At 42.8% G+C, this 15,237-nt stretch overlaps 1 protein-coding gene and 1 pseudogene across 2 annotated transcripts; one reads left to right on the forward strand and one right to left on the reverse strand.

Annotated features, from left to right (window-relative positions):
- Positions 1–3,391: 3,391 nt before the first annotated feature.
- Positions 3,392–5,575, forward strand: LOC123141113 (uncharacterized). Of its 2 annotated transcripts, XM_044560342.1 has the most exons (3): positions 3,392–3,679; positions 3,798–4,004; positions 4,763–5,575. In XM_044560342.1, the coding sequence occupies exons 2-3, from the start codon at positions 3,804–3,806 to the stop codon at positions 5,441–5,443; spliced, it is 882 nt and encodes a 293-aa protein (XP_044416277.1). In that variant the 5' UTR covers positions 3,392–3,679; positions 3,798–3,803; the 3' UTR covers positions 5,444–5,575. The 2 variants fall into 2 exon arrangements, with proteins under 2 accessions (XP_044416277.1, XP_044416278.1); XM_044560343.1 differs by lacking the exon at positions 3,798–4,004.
- Positions 5,576–6,896: 1,321 nt separating this feature from the next.
- On the reverse strand, positions 6,897–14,999 carry LOC123143605 (U11/U12 small nuclear ribonucleoprotein 65 kDa protein-like; annotated as a pseudogene).
- Positions 15,000–15,237: the final 238 nt, after the last annotated feature.

The raw sequence follows: 15,237 nt of genomic DNA on the forward strand, positions 1-15,237 counted from the left end.
ATCGGTGTTCATAAAAGATCTAACACAATCATACTTAAGTTTAATACCTGACTCTTTACCTTCGTCGAGTTCCCAATCTTCAGAATTGTGTTTAATTATTTCCGAAAGATCCCACCAGAATTCAATAGTCTTCTTCATAAAAGAACCAGCACAAGAAGTATCAAGCATTTTTTTTTACCATTACGAGAAAGCCGAGCATAAAAGTTCTGGATAATAATTTATCTCGAGAGCTCATGATTGGGGCATGAATATAACATTGACTTAAGCCTCCCCCAAGCTAGAGCGATACTTTCTCCTTCACGAGGCCAAAAATTATATATATATATATATATATATATATATATATATATATATAATTCCGATCACGATGAACTAGATGTATAGGATAAAATGTCCGGTGGAACTCCAATTTCAAAAGATTCCAATTCCATGATCCAATATCATCGCATAGCCTATACCATGCCAATGCTTTTCCCTTCAAAGATAAAGGGAAAACCTTTTTCATCACTTCATCCCCAGGTAAACCTGCAAGCATAAACAATCCACAAATTTGTTCTACATATATCATGTGCATATCAGGATGTTCGGTTCCATCTCCTGCATAAGGATTAGCTAGCAGTTGTTCTATCATACCCGAAGGAATTTCATATTCAATATTTTCAGTAGGTGCAGTAGGTTGAGGGGTAGCTAATTGTGGTTCTGGTCGAGGTGAAGATACACCGAACAAACCCCTCAAAGGATTGTTTTCCATAGTAACAAGTGACAATAAATTTCAGCACACTATATAAATGTTTCCTTACCAAATTCCACTTACCAAAGGCGCTTCATCCCCGGCAACGGCGCCAGAAAATAGACTTGATGACCCACAAGTATAGGGGATCAATTGTAACTCTTTTCGATAAGTAAGAGTGTCAAACCCAACAAGGAGCAGAAGGAAATGACAAGTAGTTTTCGGTAAGGTAATGTCTGCAAGTGCTGAAACTGTAAGTAGCGGGGTAGTTTGATAGCAAGATAAATTGTAACGAGCAAGTAACGATAGTAGTAACAAAAGTGCGGCAAGGTAGCCCAATCCTTTTGAGGCAAAGGACAGGCCAAAACGGTCTCTTATGATAAGCAAAGCGTTCTTGAGGGTACACGGGAATTTCATCTAGTCACTTTCATCATGTTGGTTTAATTCGTGTTCGCTACTTTGATAATTTGATATGTGGGTGGACCGGTGCTTAGGTGCTGTTCTTACTTGAACAAACCTCCTACTTATGATTAACCCTCCCGCAAGCATCCGCAACTATGAGAAAAGTATTAAGAATAAATTCTAACCATAGCATTAAACTTTTGGATCCAATCGGTCCCTTACGGAATAGCGCATAAACTGGAGTTTAAGATTCTGTCACTCTCGCAACCCATCATCTAATTGCTACTACACAATGCATTCCCTTAGGCCCAAATATGATGAAGTGTCATGTAGTCGACGTTCACATGACACCACTAAGGGAATAACAACATACATACTATCAAAATATCGAACACATATCAAATTCACATGATTACTTGCAACATGATTTCTTCCGTGACCTCAAGAACAAAAGTAACTACTCACAAGTAATAAAAATGCTCAAGATCAGAGGAGTATTAAATAGCATAATGGATCTGAACATATAATCTTCCACCAAATAAACCATATAGTGATCAACTACAAGATGTAATCAACACTACTAGTCACCCACAAGCACCAATCTATAGTTCCGGTAACAAGATTGAACACAAGAGATGAACTAGGGTTTGATAGGAGTTAGTGTTGTTGAAGATGTTGATGGAGATTGCCCTCCCCAAGATGGGAGAGTTGTTGGTGATGATGATGACGATGATTTCCCCCTCTGAGAAAGAAGTTCCCCCGGCGGAATCGCTCCGCCGGAGGGCAAAAGTGCTCCTGCCCAAGTTCCGCCTCGAGGCGGCGGCGCTTCGTTCGGAAAGTCCTCTCCTTATTTTTTTTCTAGGTCAAAATGACTTATATACCAGAAGATGGGCACCGGAGGTGGGCCTGGGTGAGCACAACCCACCAGGGCGCGCTTGGGCTCCCTGGCGCGCCCAGGTGGGTTGTGCCCATCTAGTGGGCCCCCTCTGGTAATTATTTGCTCCAGTATTTCTTAAATATTCCATAAAAAATCTCCATGAAGTTTCAGCTTGTTTAGAGTTGTGCATAATAGGTGGCCTGGTGTAGCTTTTCCAGGTCCAGATTTCCAGCTGCCGGAATTCTCCCCCTTTGTTGGTTCCTTGCAAATTATGAGAGAAAAGGCATTAGAATTACTCCAAAAAGCATTATTATGGATAAAAACATCATAAATAACAGTAAGAAAACATGATGCAAAATGGATGTATCATCCATCAAGTGAAACGAGATGAATTATCACCCAAGGGGGGCATAGCTATGTAAGGTGGAAGAAATTATCGATCCCCACACTAGACAGTGGGATGAGGTGCTTATTCGTACTGTGTTCTCACCGGTTCATGTTCATAGAATTATGCAAATCCCACTCCAAGCTCTAGAAGATTTTGTGGATTGACAATTTACTAAGTCACGAACATTTTCAGTTAGGTGAACCTATCAGATGGAGTTCAACCATCAGTTTGGACACCACTTTTCTAGAGCAGATAGCCCTGGTAAGTCTCATATAAATAAAGTCTGGAAAGATTTGTGGCAGCTAAGGATTCCTGGAAAAATAAAACACTTTGGATGGAAGGTTTTGAAGGGCATGTTACCATGTCTGGATGTGTTAGCTGGACGACACATCCCTGTTATACCCCCAATGCCCATTTTGTAAGATTGAATTGGAGGATATCCAACATTGCCTATTCACTAGTGCTCGAGCGAATGAGATATGGACCAAACTAACTCTAGTTGATGCAATCCATCATGCAGTGGCTGAGGACCACTCGGGCTCTATCAACCCGAAAGCTCTTCTCCAACTACGTTTGGTGATGCATGAACTACCAGTAGTGAAGCGGATTCTTGTAGCTATGTGGTATATTTGGTGGCAGAGACGGCAAGGAGCAAAACGTGGAACCGTCTAGAACTCAGAGAGAATAGCGATAACAATGTGAGTTCTAGCTACAAACTTTATCCGGAGCTATACAATGAACCAACCTAGATCAGGAAATCTGAGCATGTGTGTAGAAACCAAATGCGGGGTATGTTAAAAACCAATGTTGACGCATCATTTTATGCACAAACATTGGCAGGGTATGTGCTGCTGTGGCTCAGGATGATCACAGTAACTTCATTGCAGCGGAGAGCTAGACTGGTCTCGATTGGACTTGGACTCGTGCTGGTCTCGTGCTGGACTTGGACTTGGACTGGACTCGTGCTTCAGACACCTAGCTTTGTCTCAAAAAGAAAAGCTAGATCCAAAGCCCCGGAGAGCTAGACTGGTCCTAGGTTACGGCGGCGGCGGCGGCGGGATGGCGTCGGAAGAGGAGGATTTCCTTTTCGGCTCTTACACAGAAGATGAGGAGGATCTTGCTGCTGCGGAGGCGAAGGAGCAGAGGGCGAGGAGGAGAGCAGAGGGCGAGTGGGGGATTGAGAAGGTCATAGCGAAGCACAAGGAGCAGCAGATGGAGCTTCGGCTGAAGTATCTCGAGAGCCTCAAAAGCTCCGAGTATCCAAATCGCGGCGACAGGAAAAGTCCGTCCCCTTCTAGCGCGCTCCTCGTTTTCCTCTCGTCGTGCCTTTTTTTTATTTCGCGATTCCCCATTGTTTTGGCCTGCAATTTACCTTCTTTAGTCGGCTTGCAACTACCAAGTCGCCGATGCGGAACCTGCACAATGGAATCGGTGGACCGGAGCTCTATACTTCCTTGAACGTGCTCGCCGTCAAGTTGATCAAGTGCTCGGTTCAGTTCCCAATCGACGTTTATGGCCACGTTTCGGTCAGGGACGACATTGATGCCAAGCGTGTGTTCCTCTTCCGTCGCGTTCGTGACAACTGCCAGAAGATTAACGACGCCCAGGTAAAACAGCTGCCACCCACGTGAGGGAAATTGAAGATAAAGATGTCAACTTTCTGAATTATTGGCCAGCAAAGTACTACAAATTGGTACAACTTTGTACTAGACCAGCGTCAGTTAATATGGATCGTAGGGAGTATTGTTTTTTGTTCCTGTTTTCAGCATTCATCACTTGCAGTTTTTCTCACAGAATCTTTTGATTTTTTTATGCCTGATGAACATTGATATGTTGATTGTTCCTAGGCGCTCGCTTAATCGTGCTGAGCGGAGCCCTATCGCCTAGCGCTTAAGCATGCGATTTCGTAAAAAAAAAAGGGCAGAGCGGAGGCAAAATGCTCGCTGAGCGTCTAGCGCCTAATCCAACCTTGCTGATGAATGCTCAACTGCCATGTATACCTAAAATCATTTACACCGTAAACAGTAGTAGTACTTTTTTTACTGCTGAAGCGTTAGTGCTCTTTGCCTGTCTACCTCACTATCTACCCGATCACAGAGCTATATCAAATTGTACATCAAGTAAACCAGGGCTTGCGATCACATGGTGTTAATATACCACTGTTATACAACTTCAACTCGAAGCATATTCTATTGTCCTTACGAATTGTACTTGTTACTCAGTGGATAGTTAGGTAGGCATCTGTGTCGTCTTACCACGATGATGAGCAGTCTTGTGGCAAGTTCATTCTTATAGTTTGTTACCTTGTTTTTGTATGCACTACATATACAAAGCAGCCGGCCTGATGTGCTTTATTGCCTTGTAGGGTGCATTCTTGTCCCTAACCGGTCCGTCTCGAGGAATCGTTTTGCACAGTGCCCTTCACATTGAGCTTGACTTGAAGATTAGGAGTTTGGATTCAGAAAGGGACATTGAGATCGCCAATTGTTGCCTAGAGGACAAGGTAGCTACCTCTTACTCCAAAGTGATTAGAAGCAGGGTTACCGGCCCATTGTGCTCAGTCGACTTGACATACGCACCTGTCCATGAAGCAGTGGAAGCCACCTTTAAGTTTACTCTTAGTCGGATCAAGACAATCATAAAAAGGCCGAATGGATCTGTTGCTCGGCAGTGGCGACCCTTCGACAAGGACAACAAGGAACACTGCGAAATCCTTGGCAAGATCACTGTTGGCATCTCTGGAATTGCTGAGGGTGTCCTTCTTTATGATGGCAGTAGTTTGGTTGGTGAAGGTGGGCTTATTAGATTGCAGCGTCGGGTTGTGGCTGCACCCCTGTGGCTTCCTCTATCAATCAACACAGTCTCTCGTGATGGTAAGAATGCTACCACCAGTGTTGACCCCACAAACTGTGGCTGCCAGACCTTCGTTGTGACAGCTTGTTCCTATGAACTAGAGGGCACCATTGTCTGGTCTTCGCTCTACTCTTCCAAGGCGGATGACGTGCATATGGGTATCCGGCCTGTAAAGCTCTCCAGTCAGCTTTAACTGTGTGGTGATGAGTAACTTAGGTTGATGGCATATCTGAAGTCTTTATGTACCCCTAGATTGTACTAGTTTCATATCTGCTAATGTATGATCAGACTTGTAGCACTAATTATGCGGAAAGAAGCAACAATATTTTCCATCTTATGTCTTGTGTTACTTGGTGAGCACAAAATCTTGGATTTGGTGGATCAATCCTAGCGACACATGGTAGCATTGTAATCAATCAAAGAAATTAATGTAGTCTAGTTGATGACCTCTACTTACAACTATTACTAGTTTGTTTAAACCCCTTCCATGGAAGGGATATGGTGTACTCAGCGGCAAGTATAAGACCAGTAGGAAGAACAAGAACAAGTCCAGCTAACTGACTTCTAGTTAAAATTAGTGGTATTTAAGTATCAGGAGCCATGTTAAAATATTTTTGGATCTGGAGCCATGTTTATTTTATTGTTTCAACACATGAATCTCCATTGCTGATGGAACCTCTGCAATGAGAGGGCAAAACTAAAATCTCTTTTAAAAATCAAAGAAAGGCAAGAATTGAGACGGTGTTGGTTTGCATAAAATTGGTCGAGTACATTATTCATGCCTCTATGCATGAAAGGCATTGATTCACCTGAAAATTCATTCCGTTCTCTGTTTGCTTAATAAATGGAACAATGAAGAAGTCATGAGTGAGTGGAGGAGAAGATGAACTCCTTGAGGCTGACAGTGGCGAAGGCGTTCTTGCTTCCGCCACTACTAGCAGGCACCTGTAGATGCCGGCCCTAAGGTCGACCTCATCATCGGCGATGGCGTGCAGCCGGCGCTCCACCATGGACACACCACTCCCGCGCTTCTTCTGGCATGTTCATGATTAGTTTCAGAGAAGAGACTTCAGACAGGACCGCAGCTCCGCTCTTGAAGCGGTCGGAGCAGCACCGAACAAGTCAGCTCCGCGCTACAATAGGGTATATTATGAAAAAAATAAAATAAAAACAAGAAAGATCACTATCCCTAAATGTTAGAAATATTATCTAACCATACACATCTTTTGTTATGTTAATGGCATACAGATTTTTTGGAATACAAGTGTATCCTAGAGATTAAGGGAAAAAAACTTTTACATGTATCCTTGGACCTTCTGCTTATAGACATAAGACTTTTGGTTTATACAATTATGACCAGACTTTTGTGAAAATATTATTGAATTTTTTATGAATGCTATTTTTGTGTACAAGTGGTGGTTGTCTATTACCCTTGTCACAAATATGTTGGTTTTGAGAAATTAACTTGGTAGGGGAAGCAAAAGGGCGAGAAGAGACGCCATCCACCAGAGGAGTTCTTTTAGGAATGCCATTTAATCTTCAGCCACTTAATTAATTCAAATGTTACATTGTCCACAATATAAGCTAGGATAATACTAGAAGGATCATCATCCCATCCCAATACATAGGAGAATTTGAATCATAAGTTACGCCACTTTTTGTGCCTCCCGGTTGCAATGAGCGAAAGATACCAGGTCATTTCTGAAAGCTTTCTGGAATACATTTCACCGATGAAAGGCAGGGGCAGGGACAGAACGCTACGACAGGTGACGGCCCTTGACTTCTTTTCACCGGTTTTCTCTGAAGATTTCATAACCTTTATTCTAACACAAGAAGTTCAGGCTGTATCTACAAACAAGGTCCATCTTTAAAGTTGTTCATCAGGCTTCGTCTGCTTCGAGCTTGCTAAAGCACGAGGCAACAAAGGCTCTTGCGACCTTGGCGTACTTGGCGGTCTGGTCCTGGATGTCGGGAGGAAGATCATGGCACGCCAAGAAGTCGGTGCCCACCTCCGGATGGGCGCGCTTTAGGAGTGCCAGGGCTGCGGCGAGCACCTTGCTGCTTCTTTTCTTTGCTTTATTCACGGCATACTTCCCATTTGCGAACTTGGCGATCCCGAATCGGGAAGTTGAGGCGTTCCTTGGCTTGCGCCTCCACTATCTCTAGTTCCCAGCCACTGAATGAAATGAATAGCCAGGATTAGATTTTGGGATACTCAGTAGTAATAGATTAGCCAACCACAGCTAGTAAGCACTATAGGGAGACAATTTAATCAGAACATGGATACAACACAGGTGGAAAAGACAAATCGAAAGAAGCGTGCAAATGTACATTTACTTGCCTCTCGCTATAATCATCTTCTGGTAGGATTTTCCATGACTTTAAGCTGTAGAATAAAAATAAAGGAAAAATCAGCAATATAATGATATTTAATATGTGAGCTTATATTATAAACAAAAGCTGTTGTGTGATACCAATCCTCCAACCACCGGTGATTAACAATCTTGATGCCCAACCTTTCCGCACACTTGTACTTCTCACCTAGTTCATTTGAAGAACTGTGATGTTGCATTTAAGGAGCATATACAAAAACTTTCGAGCATCATGACATATACACGCACATAGGAATTTCCGAAACATACATTCTATAGGCATGTTGTGGATTATTTTAAGTTGCCTAGAAGCCTATTTTCACCAGAGGCTTTTCTAGACTATGCAAAGAGTAACGATTTTTTCACAAGATACGCAACGCATTTTTTACCAAATCTTGCAACTTCTCATATGTTCATCATTGTGCACCAACACTCTCTTTCCATAAAGAGAATTTTCTCTCCGACTTGTATTATCAGAAACCAGCAGTTCAAACTAGAAAGGCCCAAAAAATAACTGGAAAAAAGGTAAAAGATCAGGAGCAAAAACACATCCCATTTTTTACATCACTCATACCAAAGGCTGTCTATGATCATGAGATAACTTTTTATCTGTCTCACATAAAGACAAGAAAAGCAAAGACTCGCACTAAAAAATGCCATCTATGTGTTCAACCACCAAATGACATCAAAGATTCTTACTTCAACATTGCCACTTACGTCTTGGTTCCCTCTAGCCTAAAACGTGAAGCCAAGTGGCTGAGATTATTTTTAATATATTGCTCATTTAAGTTTTAAACTCAAGATATCATACGACTTTTATACACGAACTAGTTCACCAAAATCCTAATCTGATAACAAACATGAGGAAAAAATGTCACTGACGCCAAAATGCCAATTTGGGCATAAAATTCTCACTCGTCCATAGAGTTAATTCTTAGCAACAAAACTAACATCACATCTAAAACAAAGAGCTACCAATAACAGTAGGAAATAAAAAAATTATGTCAGCGCTTGCAAATGCATGCTCACTACTACAAAGAAACAGCAATGAAGAACCGTGGAGGGAAAAACAACAAAACGAAAATGAACTATCCATGCATACTTATGGCACTGACTGTCTGCTAAAAGCAACAAACCTTCAAATTTATAGCAAACAAGATGAGTGACTGAGGGTGCTAACAAAGGTTTGGAGAATTGTGCCATTTTCAGCATTAAGAACGAAAAGGAACACAGTACATTATAAGTCAAGATATATAACCAGTAAACCACAAAATCCAATAACTCAACTACATCTCAAGTATCTGCTGACGAATTCCCAAAATGAAGGTGCTCAGGCATCCACAAAAGGACAAGTGAACAAAATTATCATCAAGACTAGATATGTGAAACCCATATAATAGGTACAGAACAAATAGGAACTATCAGCTACAGAGAAGAAGTCATAGGTTTATATGTTTTGGACTTCGGTTAAATGAATTCAGTAGTGGCAAAAATTTCACCATCTAAAGCAGTCACTGAACTCCTTGAATACTGCAAAGAAATCAGAATGATAACATGTGCATTACTATAGTTACTCATAAGTGGGATGCAGTTCTTTGGGGCTGAGCTGACCCGACGAAGGGGAAAGAGGACAGTATTCACTTCTGAAACACATGCGCTCAGTGTTACGTGCTCTATAAACTTTCACTTAAATTGGTCTGCAATTGATAAACAACCATAATGGTAGGAAGGCAAAAGGGAGGTTTAGAATGGAAATTATAAAAGTCAAAGAAAATCACTGCACAATGTGACCAAAACTTCACTATATATGTTATGTTTGAAGAATTAACTAAAGGTTGCCATGTTTCAGAGTTTTGACTAGGAGATATGAGGATACAAATGGCAAGCAGTTAACATTATATCTTTGCGGTCCTTCATTTGGTACCCCGTCAAGCAAATCTGCAGTGAGCCACTACCAGGTATTCCCTTCAAATCTCTGGCTGGCCAATAAATAACCTGGCAAAAGAAACAAATATTGCTGCTTCAGGAAACTCGAGCAGTGGCAGAACTGTGGCCACAAAAGTAACTACATTACTGCGACAAGAGTAGCAACAACTGAGAAAGTTTGTGGCATGGTACGCAAATATAGGAGAAGTAGACAATTAGCACAGAAACGGACTTTATCAGCATCGGCAACCCTGATCCAAGCTATCATCCACCCACATCTCGCTGACAACCTTATTCCCTTGCGCCCGCGCCACCGCGCAGACCGGGTCAACCTGCACAGAGCCAATATCAGTACCATATCCGCAAGAAAGCGACCGAAAGTATCAATGAGCGCAGATCCGTAAAGCCAGACTCACGTTGACAAGGCCGCGCACGACGATGTGGGTCCAGCCGCCGCCAAATTGCATGGCGTCGGTGCCGCCGCTCTGCACCAACTTCGACCGGTACTACAGGAACGCACCACCGGAAGTTAGTATCCAAGATGCAAGAGTTAGATTCGCGTGGCGAAGTGGGAGAGTGGGGAGGCAAAGCCGCGCGCACCTGGGACATGGAGACGCAGTCGAAACCGATGAGGAGGAAGTGGACGCCGGCGAAGAGGTGGCTGTCACCGGCGGGCGATGCCATGGCGGATGGACCGAGGGACCAGGAGGTGTTTGGATCGGAGGAGCTAGGGTTTGAGGATTGCGCGTGTGTTGGACAGTTCGAGGAGTCTTGCCGAGGAAGATTTGGAGGAGAGGGGGAAATGAGGATAAGAACAGACCTGAATATGTGGGCTCTACTCCAACCCTCGATATTTGTCGAAAAGGTCACTCTAACAGAGTTGTCATCCGACCCTCTATGGCCATAAAGGGCGCTCCAAATCGTTCTCATCCTCATTTCCCCCTCTCCTCCAAATCGTCCCACAGTGTTATTGATCTGAGATTTCATGAAATATAAAAATAATAATTTGAAGAAAAAAAAACCGTAGAATGGTACAGAATTTGTTCTCATGGAGAGATGCGGTACATCAGATATGGTAACCGACCGAAGTAACCAATGCTGTTGCTTACCTAAAATTCTAGCAACACGATAAGTGCCGTTATATTCCACACGGAATTTAACAATTCATGGGCACCAGCACAAAATACCCACAATCTTGGTTGCTTAACTCTAACAGCTTTACAGAAAATCAGAATCGGAAAGAATGCAACCTCCTAGGAAGCTTTGCTAGCACCAGGGTTCCTACCAAACTGAATGATCATCGGCTTGCCTTTGAACGCGTAACCATGCGCTAAATTCTGCAAAATCAGAAATGGTGTTATTCTTTAGCACCCCTGCTTCTCAAGGACTGAATAAGGAATCAAAAAAGAAACTCCAATTGTAAAGAACTTATTTCTTGACAAAAAACGGGCGTTAGATGTTTTCCCTTTTGGTCTTAATAACTTTGCTACTGCAGACAAAGTCTGCTAGTGCTGGGTACAGTGAGCAGCTTTTGATCTGAGGGTATGCTGATGGGGTTTCTACCGTATTTCAATAAATTAGCTTTCTTGTGCAATACTACAAACTGATGGGTAAAATCGGCAGTCACTAACCAGTGCGCGTTGAGCATGTTCAACGGATGGAAACGTCACAAAAGCTTGGCCCCGCATTCGACCTTCCTGGAGCAAGAACAGAAAATTTCAGAAACAGAACGATGCACTAGCAAAATGAAACAAAATGGTGGCAGACTTTTTAATGTGGTCCAAAAACAAACGTCAGCTTTCTCGATAATGTTCGCCATGATCCACAGATACAGGAGCAAGGAACATAATTGGGATATTAATTTTTGAATAGGTTCCTTTTTTTATCATAATCATGGCACAAGCAAAACATGTGTACACATCTAACCTGCATTAACTTTATACTTAAGCCAGATCTTGCAGCGTCCAAGCTTTCAAACACAGATCCTGTTAAGAGCAGTTTGAAAAAATGTGAGGAAATGAGAACGCACTAAAATGTGCAGAATTCCTATACAAACATTTCAAGAAACACAGTACTCAGCCTCCCTGGGTCATACCAAAGACATAGTAGAAGTCATCATGAACAACATCCTTTACCAAGTTCTTAATATATAATACACTGGCAGGATTCCCTGGAGTGTAATTCTGCAAAACAGACAAGCATGTGCCAGCAAGGCATCAAAACATAATTAGATTGTACTATGTTATTTCAATAAACAGAAGGGAAATTTTGTAATATTTACTTGCGAAAAATCAGCATTTGCCCATTGTTTTTCGTATAAAAAAAAGGAAGGCCGAATGATGATGTCTATTCTGATCATTGTCATAGTGACATAATAGACCCCACTACATAGCATCTAGCAGCACCAGCTTATGAATCTACATCTAAAATCTGCTAATAGGAATCGTTCTGCCAATTATTAGCATCTCATCGTCCAGATAAAAAGGACCAAATAAAGTGAACAACAGATGATAATACATATACTGTGTATTGGTTATAATCATCTTCAAGTTAAAAGGTAATATCACTAAAACCTCGAGATGTTCAGGCTGACCAACAAGTAATCACAATGTCTCTGCAAATGACACAAAATACTGAATTCATCTACCTTGAACATGGGAAGGGACAAAATCTCCTCTGTCGGTAATTTCTCTTTCTCTATTTCCTGAGGTGTGGCAAAATGTTTTTCTTCAAGTTGTTCATCTCTAGAGGCCAATTCCCTGTCGATAATACTCCGATCAGCAAGTTCCTTATAAGCAGCCTTAGGGACAATTTTTATCTGCATAGAACCATTGCATTAGAGAATGAAAAGGTAATTCAACTTTTGAGTTCTGGGAAAGAATGCTTCACTTTTGAGTTTTGAGAAAAAATGCTTCACCTGCAGTACTGGGTTTTTCTTTTTTATTACTTGAAGCTCATTGGGAACTAATGCAACTGGTTTCACCCCGACCGATTCATGAGCGACACTTCTATCAACTGCAGGACCAACAATAGCTTCATGCTTTGCGCGCTTGACTTCCCTTTTATCAACATCTTCCTGTAATATATAAAGTGTGCATAAACTTTTGGCAAAGATACTACAAACTGAAAGATACAAACACAAGTAGTGGCACGAACATCAGAAGACTCCATCTCAGACTCATCACTAGACAAATCAGCCAAGTGAAGTTTCTCTGTCATAGAAGGCTGCGGTGGAGGGGGAGGAGGAAGAGGCCCTTGTGATGGTAGAGGTGGAGTAGGCAATGCCATCCGAAATGGAGCTGGAAGGTTCATCTTGTTCATCAAATGCAACACCTGTTACAGAAATACATCAATCTAATACATTTGCTCATGCTGAATGCCCAAAGTAATGCCTTGCAAATTGTATCAGTAGTTCACGAGGCTGAAATTCTAATAAACCTGATTATAAAATCGGGGAACGGCAATGAGAGAGTTGACAATATTGTTCAATATGTTTCCGTCTGGTGGTGGATATGCATACCTAAAAACAAATAAAGAGCATGATCCACATTGTCAAGTAAGATGGCGGATTAGGACTGCCAGCATGAATCAGACTTGGTTGGTCTCGTTGGAAAACTATGAAACATTGCAGAACTATGGAGTATGGAGTCTCAGAAGTCAGAATTGCATCTCAGTCAGGATATAAAACTTCATAGTTTGGAAGTGGTTTGCTAGATTGATTTCCTTACTTCCAATTGGATAATATAAGCAAATTGGCCATAAACACTTGCACTATTAACAGCCTGTATAAAGGTCATAAATCCAGTACTGGTAAATTGAGCTACTAACTTCGCATACAGACAAGCATTTTATTGAAACAGGAAAAAGAAGGCAGCTTTTCAATTAGAGATACAATGTACTATTGTACTCCCTGCTTCTTGATATAAGGTGCCCACAAATTCCAAATGAAAATTTGACCAACAATTAGACCAATAAAATGTGGGTTATGTGACATGAAGGAGATACCATTAGGAATTCAACGATATCATTTTTGTGTCACAGAACTAACATATTATCGGTCTAGCTCTTGGTCAAACTACCTCGTGTGGGAGCTTTCAGCACTGGGTAAACCCTTTTCTTGGTCAAACTAAATGTTTGAATGTGTGAATGCCTTACATTTTAGAAAAGAGAAGTACTACAAAAACAAAGGTGAAGTTGCAGATAGAAGTTCGCATCTTCAGTTACTAAATGATATTTTGCAGCCAACAATGTAGCTTCATTTCTAATAAGACACAACATATCAGTTAGCTACATGAAATGGCTTAAGCGATCACAAGAAAAGGAAGATGTTTTGGAAGATAATGAGTGAAACAACGATGATGGTGATAACATACTCAAGATGAGGAGGAAATGGATAGTCCACACCAAGCCTAGAAGCGATCGGTTCGGGAGTTGATGTGGAACTCTTTTGATTTTGGGAATTCATACTTGGCACTTGAGGCATCCCGCGAGCTAATTGCTCCCGAGCCTTCTCGCTCGCATTCTTGGCATTTGGCTGGTTTGCTCTCTCGAGTATCAGTACTTTCCCAAGGAGCCTCAACCTGCCAAAACCAGCCCTTAGCAAGAAAATTAACGAAGGACAGATATTCACAAAATTAAGATCACTGAGACAATTCATAATTAGTAGCTAATTCAGACAAAGAAAATGTACAAGCAATCAAGCAGAGCGTATGCTTGAGGAAATGAACCTGTTCAACTGAGACTGCGCCTGATTGGCCGCCATCTCGTCCCTAAAATCCACAAACGCGCAGTTCCTCAACCTGTCAGTGTCATGATGAAAATAGTTTCAGTAAAAAATATACCATATATATTACCTAGGCGAGCAGACAAATCTCAGTATACCCAAAGAACTTCTTTTGGGATAAGTATGCATAAATAACTCTGCTAGCCAAATCACAACTTATCAAAACAGTTAACTTATAGAGTAGTAGAACCAAAGAAAGCAGGAGTGACAGACAGGGAGGAGGTGAGTACTTTCCACCGCAGGGGCGAAAGGATGTGGCGCCGTGGCGGGAGAAGAGCCCGGAGAGCATGTCCTGAGTGATCGCCTCTGGGAGGTGCCGCACCAGGAGCGTTGCCGGCGCAGGAGCATACCCAGCCTGCTGATGCAGAGGCGACGGCGGCGGCGGCGGAGCGGAGGAGACATTCGCGGGCAGCGGAGGAAGCGGAGGCGGCGGAAATGCCTCCATCGGGGACGCCGGTGGCTTGGCGACGGATTTGGGCAGGGTGGGGTTTCACCGCTCGGCAGGGGCGCCCCTCCTGTACTAAAGGCAGCGCCGCGGCTACTGGATGAGTGGGAGGGTGCGGTCGCCGGACGAGCGCCGAGCCGGATTGTCGGGCGGACGGGCGGCGGCGACGGCTGGACGAACGGCGGCAGTCGGGCAGGTGTCTCGTTCCGCTCGGTCTTTTTTTTTTTTTTTTTGAGGGGTCGTTCCGCTCAGTCGCTACAAACGTCCAGATAGAGAGAGATCGACGTTTAGTTCGTGGGCTGGCTGCCAGGGCCCAGGCAGAGGGCAAACTACTGGGCTGCGCCCCGGACTGAAAGTCATACCCTCTAAAATATTGTTGGTATGTTTTTACACGTCCCGGGCCGTGGCCTGGGTTGCCTAGGGCCCAGCTACGTCTTTGCCTACAGGTACGAGCGGTGCTC

Source organism: Triticum aestivum, chromosome 6D (genome assembly GCF_018294505.1).
Source record: "Triticum aestivum cultivar Chinese Spring chromosome 6D, IWGSC CS RefSeq v2.1, whole genome shotgun sequence".
Lineage (NCBI taxonomy): Eukaryota > Viridiplantae > Streptophyta > Magnoliopsida > Poales > Poaceae > Triticum > Triticum aestivum.